Raw genomic sequence first — 11,721 nt, forward strand, 5'->3', positions numbered from 1 at the left:
TCTCGTTGAGAGTCTTCTTTTTGTCGCTGACCCTCTACTTTACCGAGCATGATGTCCTTCCCCAGGGACACAGTGGCTGCAACAATGGGCTCAAACACAGCAACGACTGTGAGGATGGGACAGGACCCGGCAATGTTTCATTCTGTTATACACGGGGTCACTCCGAGTTGCCGACTCAATGGCACCTAACAACAACACCAGCAAAGAGATAGGAGAAAAACTGCTAGATGGCTACATTATATTTGGGGAAAAGCAAAAAACTTTCTGGTTCTAAGGGTTTGGGAGACTTTAGCACATCCTTTCAACCACCCTTTATACCACCATCAAGCCAACCCTTGACAGAAGAAGTGGAAGGAGAATGCAAGAGCCCGAGATTTACTGAGTATCTCTTCTGTGCTAGGCACTAGGCTGGGCTTGTTAAACAAGCTACCTCAGGAACCCTCACACATTAGGCTGTTATTACCCCATTTCACAAGGCAGAGCACCGAGGTGCAGGAAGTGAAGGGACTTGGCCATGCTCGTTGATACTAAATGGCTGAGCTGAGATTCTAATTTGGATCTTTCTGAGTTTCCCAACATCAAACTGAAGGCTCAGTCTTTGTTGGAGTTAACTCTTTTTGGAGGTTTGAGATCAATTGGGATTTAAGGGCTGTGGGTTCGCTCCGATGGATTCCATACTTTCCACGAGAATCTAAATGTCTGGATGGCTCCTCCACTGATGTGGGGCACAGCCCTTAGTTTTAAAATAACCAATTCCCGTCGCGAAAGCCAATGCATTTCAATGTGGCATAAATCCTCTTCTAATGATCACTTGGTGTCACTGGCTTATTTAAATGGACACGTCACTGTTAACGGGACTTTTTCCCATCTGCTCTGCCCTTTTATTACCAGCAAGGGGGGAAGTAACTCACTGCCTCGGCATATCAAGTAGGAGGTGGAGGTGGTTTGTCTTGTGTGTCTCCCGACTCCACATTCTGGACCAAACTGGGAGGGGCCATGGCACTGCGTCCTGGGGGCACTGCAGTATATCTCCACCTGACATTTTCTAGCAGTCTATGTTGTGGGAAATGAGCCACAGTGGTTAAGTGCTTGGCTGCTAATCGAAAGGTCGGAGGTTCGAACACAACCAGCAACTCCGCGGGAGAAAGACCTGGAGATCTGCTCCCATAAAGATTACAGCCTAGAATGCTCTATGGCGCAGTTCTGCTCTGTCACATGGGGTCGCTATGAGTCGAAATCTACTCAACAGCACACAAGTTCAACAACAATGTTGTGGGAGATGGAAACTAAACACACACACCAGGGTGCACCTGACGTTTCCCTTCTCCCACACAGCACATGGGGTGTCCCCAGCTTGATGAAAGCACGGAGTGCAAGTGGCTACAAATCTATATGCAAAAGACCAACATGGAGTGATTATTCCACTTACAAAGGGAAGCTCAATGGAGCCCTCTGGTTGGCCCAATGTGGGTTCATAAAGGCTTCAACCTCAAATGCACTGAGCAAACAGCTGCCAGCAAAGCTTGTCTGATCACAGCAAGTCCTTGAACCCTCTGCTCAAGACACCTGGGAGGCTTCCTACAGGGCAGCGTTCTGGGCCCCATTCGATGACAATCTTCCAGGGCAGAGTCCTACATTTTAACACTGTTCTTGATCCTGCCACTCATGTTCAAGCTAGGAAGGTTAGTACTAGTTGATGCCACAGGCCGCTTCACTTATCAGGGGTGTAGCCTTAAACTCTCTAAGCTTCAGTATCCTCTGGTATAAAACAGAGATAAGCACAGTACCTGCCTCACGGGCTAATGTGAGGATCAAATGGGATAACACCTGTAAGCACCTGGCATAATGCCTGCTCCTCCCCAGCTGGTATGCAGAGGCACCGACTGCCTTGTTGCTATTGTAGTTAGCAGCTGCTGTCGAGTGGGCCCCCAACTCATGGTGACCCCACGCACAACGGAAAGAAATGCTGCCTGGTCTTGCGCCATCCCCATGATCGGCTGCGGATTGGCCCACGTTCCCTTGTGAGCCACAGGGTTTTCACTGGCTGATTTTCTGAAGTAGATTGACAGGCCTTTCTTCCTAGTCCATCTTACTCTGGAAGCTCCACTGACAGACAGGTGGTGGCTATGCATGAGGGGTGTTGGCTAGGAATTGAACCCAGGTCTCCCACATGGGAGGTGAGAATTCTACCTCTGAACCACTACTGCCTCTGCATTGCCTAACCCACTATTAAAATGCTGAAATACTCCTGTAGTGGTTAATAAAGAGCTACTGCTCTGGGCCTGCTTCCCCCGACCTGGTCCCTCCCAAGGACTACGTGGACTTCCCCATGATCCAGCAACTAGAGGGTTGATACCCATCCCAGCAAGACAGCCTCCAGGCTGCAGCTCTGCCTCAGTGCTGGGCTGGTGGTTAAAATTCCTCATTTGCAATCTCCGCATGCTCTAATACCTAGCAGGTGTTAAAGGGGGGAGGGAAAACAATTACAGACAGAAGGCATGTGCCTGGATGCTTCTGGCAAGTGTCAACAAAGGAACATCCCCTGACTACCATCTCTGCCTGTTCAGGATATTGACCCTGGACCTTTTGTTCCTTGTCCTCCTCCAGCTTTGACCCCATTCTGACCTCATCTCTGAACTCTCACTCTGGAAAGCTCAACTCTAACCCTTTTTCATTTTGCCTCTGCAGCCTGATGTTTGCACTTGACCTGGAGTCTGCCCCTCAGCTCTCAGACTGGACATTCTGACTCTTCCCACTATGGCCAGGACACCCACTTCCTGCCCTTCAAAGCTGGCCTCCTGACTCCATGTTCTGTACCAAATTGGGAGGGGCAGAGAAAGGACAAGTCATTTTTGTCAGCCTATAGTACAGGGCTTCATCTATCACCTTCAGGTGGCAACAGCCCCAGATACCTGGCTCAACCCAGGACGGGCTGGTCCCAGATGCCAGGTCCCAGCCCTTCTTGGCCTGACACACCCTACAGTTCCCTGAGCTCCAAGATCTAGTGTTGATACAGATCAGGAGTCTGCATCCTTTAAGAGTAGGATATCAAAGCAGAGTTAATAAGGACGGAGGAGAAGACAGAAGGATCTAGAGGCATTTCAAAGATAGAAATGGGCAGGAACTGAGCCTAAGGAGGGAAAGGCTTTGCTTGTATGCTCCACGAAGGCATAGGCTGTGCCTGGTTTGTCACTGATGAATTCCGTACCAGCATAGTAGGCACTCAAGAGACAGTTGCTGAACAAAGAATTACTGAATGAATGAATGAATGACACTAATAACGGAGACAGAAACAAAGCAGGATGTTATGGATTGAATGGTGTCCCCCGAAAAATGTGTGTCAACTTGGCTAGGTAATGATTCCCCGTACTGACTGATGGACCATCATTTTGTCATCTGATGTGATTTTCCTATGTGTTGTAAATCCTACTTCTATGATGTTAATAAGGCAGGATTAGAGGCAGTTATGTTAATGAGGCCGGACTCAATCTACAATATTAGGTTGTATCTTGAGTCAGTCTCTTTTGAGATATAAAAGAGAAAAGCCAGCAAAGAGATGGGGATCTCATTACCACCAAGCAAGAAGAGCCAGAAGCGTGTGTCCTTTGGACTTGGGATCCCTGCGCTGGGAAGCTAATAGACCAGGGGATAATTGATGACAAGGACCTCCCCCAGAGCAGACAGGGAAAGAAAGCCTTCCCCTGGAGCTTACACCTGGAATTCGGACTTTTAGCCTCCTAGATTGTGAGAAAATAAATTTCTCTTTATTAAAGCCATCCACTGGTGGTATTTATGTTACAGCAGCACTAGACAACTAGGACACAGGAGAAGCAGGTTTGGGAGTAGGACAAGGTAGAATGATAGATCTGATTTTAGACGTGGTGTTTGAGGGCTGTGTACTCATAAGTGCTGATTACCAAATATCCCTGCCTTTTCTCCTCTTGGGCATATGGTGGGTTTCCATGGCCCACATGCCCTGTGTAGGCATGGCCATATAAACTGCTTTAGTTCATGAAATATCAGCAGAAATTGTGTCACTTCTGAGAGGAAATTTTCACAGCCAGTATGACATCTGTGGGAGGCAGAGGTGGTTCAGTGGTAGCATTCTCACCTTTCGTGTGACAGACCCAGTTCGATTCCCAGCCAAGGAACCACCTGTCAGTGGAGGCCTGCATGTCGCTATGATGCTGAACAGATTTCAGCAGAGCTTACAGACTAAGACAGAGTAGGAAGAAAGGCCTGGAAATCTACTTCCAAAAAATCAGCCAGTAAAAACCCTATGGACCTTATTGATCTGATCCTGTTTTACATGGGTTTGCCATGAGTCAGGGGCTGACTAGATGGCAGCTAACGTTATGATATCTGCTACTGTCCCTCCCCACACACGGCGCTATGCATTGAGATGAACCCTGGACACCTAAGGTGAGCACAGGTCCCTGCTGACCTAAAGTGGACATGCAGTATGAGTGAGAAAATAAATTTGTATTGTGTTAAGAAACTGAAATGTTGGGGTTGTTACTGCAGAATGACCTCTAGCCTATATTAATGGATCTAAGGAGCCTACAGATCAATACTAATGAAGATGTCCAACAGGATCTAGGTCTGAAGTTCAGCAGAGGTGTCACAGACTGCCAACACTCAATAGCTACTTTGCCTGTAGCTGCTGCGCCAGGAGAGAATGGGAAGGTTGACTGCCAACCTACTGCCTGCTGCCGAATTCAGGCAACCAGGTTGCCTCTGCCTGTGCTGTGGAAGAAGTATTAAGCCCTCACATCACCCTTTATAAACCCCACCCTCTGACACCCCCATGATTTACCTGTGTTATAGCCCCTTCCAAGGGCAGGCCAAGGGCGGTGATTTTTCCACAAGTTTCCAAGGTACCAGTCACTCTGGTTCTCTACCAAGCCCAGAACCTGCTGACCTGTAAATACAGAGAATGCAAATGTCTTAATAGAAGGAGACTTGTTGAACAGAGAGCGTTTAACAGAAGATATAATAATGGTAAATGATCACGACAATAGCTTACATTTATTGGGAGTTTTTATAAACTTCTAGGTTCTGACCTAATGACTTAACTAGAATTAACATATTTAATTATCACAATTATGCAGCCATTATTATTATTCCCATTTCACTGAGAAGCAACAGACACCAAGAGTAGTTAATTAACTTGTCCAAGGTCATCCAGCTAATTTGTGATAAAGCCAGATTCCAAACCCACCCACCCACCCATCCATCCATCCATCCATCCATCCATCCATCCATCCATCTAAACATCCATCAATTCATCTATCCATCCCCTAACTCATGTAACACATACTTACTGACTGACACACTACTCTTCAACTATTCCAGTTCTAAAATTATTTCCCCATTGTATGTTAATTTACTGGCTTTCTGGGCAGTGACTGAGATAATTCTCTCACACCTGAGAGGAAGAAATGAGCCTTGTTTGATGAGAACACAGCATATTAAAAAGAGCCACTCTTTGACCACCTTCTCACATTGTTTTTGCTCTCGCATCCACTGTTTCCTCCAAAATACATTTATCATATGTCAACAAGAGTCATGTCAACATCACCTTTTTTAAAAAAAATGTTGAAAGGGATCCTTTCCGGAGGAACGTCATCTAGAGGAACAACTGCTTCTCTGTCCCCAGCACTCAGCTTCTGCTTTGATGTTGGCCTCAGTCTCTGACGTACCTTAGTATCTTTAGGTGAGTCTGTCTCCAAGTCAATCTCTTAGGGTATAGATGTCTTTGGGATATGGGCAGAAATAAGTCTCCAGGTCTCCCAAGTAGGGTGCTGAATCCAACTGACTTGCATTAGACAACACTATCATGCCCCTTGTAAAAGGCAATCTCTTAGAATTATGTTCAACACCACTTCACAGACTAAGAAACTGAGGCTCACAGAGGATCAGCGATTTGCACAACTAGTGATGGAGCCAGGATGTTTTTGTTGTTGTTAGCTGCTATCCAGCTGGCCCCAGACTCATGACGACCCCATGCACAATGGAACAAAGCACTGTCTGGTCCTGCGCCATCCCCATGATCCGATCAGACTGTTATGATCCACAGGGTTTTCCCTGGCTGATTTTTGGGTGTAGATCACCAGGCCTTTCTTCCTAGTCTGTTTTAGTCTGGAAGCTCCACTGAAACCTGTTTAGCATCAGGGTAACACGTAAGCCTCCACTGACAGACAAGTAGTGACCATGCTAGAGGTGAAATGGCGGGGAATTGAACCCGGGTCTCCCGCATGGAAGGCAACAATTCTGCCACTGAAACACCACTGCCTTTAGAGCTAGGATATGGATCTGCGTTTGTCTAACTCTTTCCACTATCTCAAGCTATTATTGCTTACTTTTCCAACACACTTTAGAGGCAGGAATTATGAATCCACATTTTATAGAAAGGGAAACAGAGAGCATTACAAAGGCCACGTGACTAACAATCACTGTTTTCCACAACTAAGCAATGCTTCCTGGAACTAAAATCCTCCTGTTGTTGGCCAGTCTGAGAAATAAAGACCTTTCTGACCAAATGAAGGCCCAGCAGCACGTTAGGAAAACACAGCAGTTCTCCTGGCATACCATGCTGGGTGATATAGAACCTCCTTGGTGTGCTGACAGCTCCCTGAAATGATGGTGTGTGGGTTTGGTGTAATTTATTTGATCAATTTATCGAGCTCCTATCTAAATCATCACCCCAGTACAAATACATAAATTAGACGCATGGGAAAAATACTACCATCCACTTTGTCATTGTATATGCTCACATCCAGAACTTGTAGAACCTCTCAGAAAAACGTATCACCAGTTCAGGGAGTGCAAGGGTCGATCAATTCCATAGGCAACAAGCTTGGCTTGGGACTTCGTGGAAAACAATTAGATCTGAAAGCCATGGGGCCCTTAGCTAGAATGCTGTGTGCCTTGTGCTGACATTGTGACCCCTGGTAGAGAGCTCATTTAATATGGTCATGCCACGGGACACAAAGGGGGAAGTGTGGGCTATAGAGGAGCTGGCTCTTAATCATTAATGACCCCAGGTGGTGCTACACTGTTTTTCGGTATGTCATGTACTTAGAACTGACAAACGGGGATGATCTTTCATTGAATTACGGTAGACATCTGAAGTACAGGTAAGGTAATTTTCATATATCTGGAAGTCAAATTCTGCACACTGGTATAACACGTGCTTTATTCAATCTACTTCTTCAGATTAATCGCTATTAGCCATACTTCATTCCTGCCAAATTGAAATGCATATTGTTTTGCTACTTGTGTTCTCACCTCTGTGTCTTGCTCACATAGCCCTCCCTTGGCAAGAACTGCCCTTGCCCCTGTTGCTGTTGGGTGCCATCAAGTCGACTCCAACTTATGGCAACTGTCTTAGTCATCTAGTGCAGCTGTAACAGAAATACCACAAGTGGATGGCTTTAACAAACCAAAATTTATTTTCTCACAGTCTAGCGGGCTAGAATTCCAAATTTAGGCTGTCAGCCCCATGGGAAGGCTTTCTCTCTCTGTAGCTCTGGAGGAAGGTCCTTGTCATCAGTCTTCACCTGGATTAGGAATTTCTCCGTGCAGGAACCCTGAGTCCAAAGGATGCGCCCTGCTCCTGGCATGCTTTCTTGGTGGTATGAGGTCCCCACTCTGCTTGCTTCCCTTTCCTTTTATCTCTTGTAAGATAAAAGGTGATGCAGGCCACACTCCAGGGAAAATCCCTTTACATGGGATCAGAGGATGTAACCTTAGCAGAAGTGTTACAATCTCACCCTAATCCTCTTTAACATTACAATTACAAAATGGAGTACAACCACACAATACTGGGAATCATGGCCTAACCAAGTTGATGTATATTTTGGGGGGACGCAATTCAATCCATGACAGTGACCTTATGTACAACAGAAGGAAATGTTGCCCAGCCCCACGTCATCCTCACAATCACCAACATGTTTGAGTCCTCTCTGCGGCTAGTGTGCCAATCCTTCTCACCAAGGGTTTCCCACACCCTCGTTGGTGCTCTACTTCACCAAACATGATGTCCTCCTCCAGCAATTGATCCCTTCTGATGATGTGCCCAAAGCAAGTGAGTCAGGCAATGTTCGGTTGTGACCCATAAGGTTTTCACTGGTTAATTTTTTGGAAGTAGATTGCCAGGCCTTTCTTCCTAGTCTATCTTTGCCTGGAAGCTTTGCTGAAAACTGTCCACCATGGGTGACCTTGCTGGTATTTGAAATATTGGAGGCATAGCTTCCAGCATCATAGCAACATTAAAGCCACCACAGTATGACAAACTGACAGATGGGTGGTGGTCCCCTATACCACTCATAATCCTTTCAGGTCTATCTCAAACATGAAACCATCCACAAATACCTCCTGTCTGAATTATCATTTTATCTGCACTCCTACATTAGATGGAAGACATCTCTACTTAGCACTTTCTACTGGGATTTTGGCCATCAGCTGACTTACATCCTTTCAAGGACAAAGTGAGTGATGTGCAGGCATACCCACACCTTCTTTTGTAAATATTCATCTCCTGCATTAGTCTAAGGGCAAGGACACGAAGTATCTGAAATACACTAGGTGATTTGTAAATGTTCGCTCAATGAATGACATCTGGTGGGTAAATCTCTCCCAGTTGGGTAGCCAATTCATGTTAGTGTATTAGCATTCCCACGTTTCTGAACCTGCAAAACATTGCACCCCCTGCCCATTCACCAACATCAACATACTCTTCCACTCAACTCTGGGAATTCAGGCATCTGCCTCATCTGTATGCGGAACATCAGAGATGGGGTGGCAGCACCCCATCTTTTACATCAGTTGCTCTACAGAATGCTCCTTAGAAGCGAGGATGGTAAGACTTTGATTCGCTTACTTTCGACATGTCATAAGGAAAGATGAATCACTAGAGAAGGACATCATGTAGTAGAGGGTCGTTGAAAACAAGGGAAACCCTCCATGAGACAGACTGACACAACAGCCACAATGATGCACCCAAACAAACCAACGGTCATGGGGATGGCACAGGACCAGGCAATGTTTCATTCTGTTATCCATAAGATCACCGTGAGTCAAAGTCGACTTGATGGCAACTAACAACAAGCTCTACTCAAGGACTGAACTCAAGGCCTTACTCTCCAAAGAAGGACTACTTTGCATGGCAAATGTTAAGACATATTATCCCAAAGAATAACATGCAAATTCCCTTCTCTCAATTTGCATCTGGGCTGCGTTTCTTTGAATGGTAGCATACAATCCTGTCTAAGGTTAAGAGGAAAAAAAAATTCAATTAGCAACATAAAAGGTGTAATTCTAATATCCGTTGTTTGAGAAAAAAACAATAAACAGCTACTAAGATTTCGTATTTCTTTTAAAAATGGATTCACGGCTGCTATGTTGATTATTAAAATAGTCGTAAGCGTGGGTTTAAGTGTTTAGTCTTTCATCAGTGTTGTGTTTACACATGGGGTTTGTGAATCCCCTCCGCTAACTCCATGGCTGGCCCCTCCTTGCGGAGGTCTGCACCCTGGGGACAGCGAACTAGGTGCAGCAGTAGAGCGGGAGGTGAAAGTGTAGACTCTGGAGCCAGACTGCCTGGTTCCCATTCCTGGCTCTGACACTTTCTAGCTGTGTAGCTTTGAGAAAATCACTTACCCTCTCTCTGCCTCTGTATCTAACTTCTATGGCTGTTGTGAGGTTTAAATGACTTCATACGTATAAAGTGTTTAGAATAGGGGCTGGAACATACTAAAAAAAAAAAAAAAAGTTGTTGTGGAGTCAGTTCCAACTCATGACGACCCCATGTGCGTCAGAGCAGAACTGTGCTCTATAGGGTTTTCAATAGCTGAATTTTTTTGAAGTAGATCACCAAGCCTCTCTTCTAAAGTGCCTCTGGGTGGACTCGAACCTCCAACCTTCTGATGAGCAGATGAGCATGTTAACCATTTGTACCCCCAGAGACTCCTGGAACATATTAAGTACTACATCAGTGATGGCAATTTTTTATTATCATTGTACAACCTAACCTGTAAGCTTCTGAAAGAGAGTGACTCCATCATGTGGTTGTTCTTTTGGAGGTCATCCAGCACGATGAGGTCATTCTAGAGCTTTGTTTCTCAACCCCACCTGCTTTATCACCTGGGGTTTTAGTGAAAAGTGCAGAGTTCAGGGCCATAACCAAGAAGTTACTAGTTAGTATGTGTAGGGGGGGTGTGCTACTCTCCCCCCTGCCCCACATACTTCTCTTGTTTCTAGAAGGTATTTTCTAGTTCCTTGATCAGCCCTTTCTCTTCTCCATGGAAGTGGAAGGAATTATCTGACTGGCGAGTTTCAGAGAGAACTGAGTTTTTGTAGTTCAGCCCCTTTCCCCGTCCCTTCTTCCGGGAGCCAGTGCATTAGCAGGGAGTACGCATGTAATCTCTTCCATACCAGAGCTTTTATAGGGCAGGCCCCTACTGAGGAGGTCCCAGCTGCCCAGCACTTCCTGTGACAGGGTGGGCAATTCCAACTGTGGGGTCTGGTATTAGGAATATCCACTGTAGATGCAGAGGTAAGAAGACAAGTTCTCCAGCGTAACCTTTATCTGTAAAATAGGATGATATTCAGCTCTCACTCTACTCTCTCTAAATTGGTTCAGAATCTGAAGTGGGGGAAAGTAATATACATTAATTCTCTCATACATCAACACTTCTGAATATGGATTCTGGCTGTGGGAGTCTAGCAATCTGCAAACTCCCCAGGTAATTCGCATGCACATTAATATTTAAGAGCCATCGACTGGGGTCTGGAAGTTCTGTCCCTACTTCAATCACAGGCAAGGTTCCTGTGCAGGGTCACTGGGACACAACAAACCTATATGGCATTGAACTCCAGCTCACAAACCAGCAGACCTCAGCTGCAGCCTCCAGTGTTACATGCACTTCCCCAATTCAAATCCTGGCTCCTCCACTTACTAGCTGTGTGCCCGTAGGCTTGCTTAAGCTTGCTATGCATATTTCTTCATTTGTAAAATAGAGTTAGTAAATAGGTACATACCTCTGAATTAAATGTGTTTTTTTTTTTTTTTTATCCTCTAGGAAAGTTAATTTTTGGAAATGAAGCTGTGTTCTTTGCTTATTACCACACTAACAGTGCCTAAAAAATAGTAAAATGGTTAGTAGGTATTTGATACTATCATTACCCCCAGAATTCCCTGGCCCTATCTTCTGCCCTGGAAATCCCTGGCTGGTGCAAACAGTTAATGCGCTCAGCTGTTAACTGAAAGGTTGGCAGTTCAAATCCAACAGGCGTTGCCTGGAAACTCTATGGGGCAATTCTACTTGGAGTCAACTCAACGGCAATGGGTTTGGTTTTTTTTTTTTTTTCTTTTTTAATTGTACTTCAGGTGAAGGTTTACAGAACAAATAGTTTCTCATTAAACAGTAGTACACATATTGTTTTATGACATTGGTTAACAACCCCACGACAAGTCAACCCTCTCCCTTCTTGACTTTTTTTTTTTGGTGAAAATATACATAGCCGAAGACACACCATTTCAAAAATTTCTACGCGCACAGTTCAGTGACATAGACTATGCTCTTCCAGTTGTACTATTATTCTCACTTTAGATGAAGGTTTACAGAACAAAATAGTTTCTCATTAAACAGGTAGTACACATGTTGCCCTATGACAATAGTTAACAACCTCACAACACATCAACACTGTCCTTACTCA

The 11,721-nt window shown here is 45.1% G+C and overlaps 1 protein-coding gene across 1 annotated transcript in view; it reads right to left on the minus strand.

The window, feature by feature from the left end:
• The window catches only part of LARGE1 (LARGE xylosyl- and glucuronyltransferase 1), a 382,255-nt gene that overhangs the window by 161,302 nt on the left and 209,232 nt on the right, over positions 1-11,721 (minus strand). Inside the window, exon 5 of the mRNA XM_012554797.2 lies at positions 4,817-4,921. Coding sequence (XP_012410251.1) covers positions 4,817-4,921 — 105 coding nt within the window. The remainder of the gene's footprint in view (positions 1-4,816; positions 4,922-11,721) is intronic.

Source organism: Trichechus manatus, unplaced genomic scaffold, assembly GCF_000243295.1.
Source record: "Trichechus manatus latirostris isolate Lorelei unplaced genomic scaffold, TriManLat1.0 scaffold00027, whole genome shotgun sequence".
In the NCBI taxonomy this organism is placed as follows: Eukaryota; Metazoa; Chordata; class Mammalia; order Sirenia; family Trichechidae; genus Trichechus; species Trichechus manatus.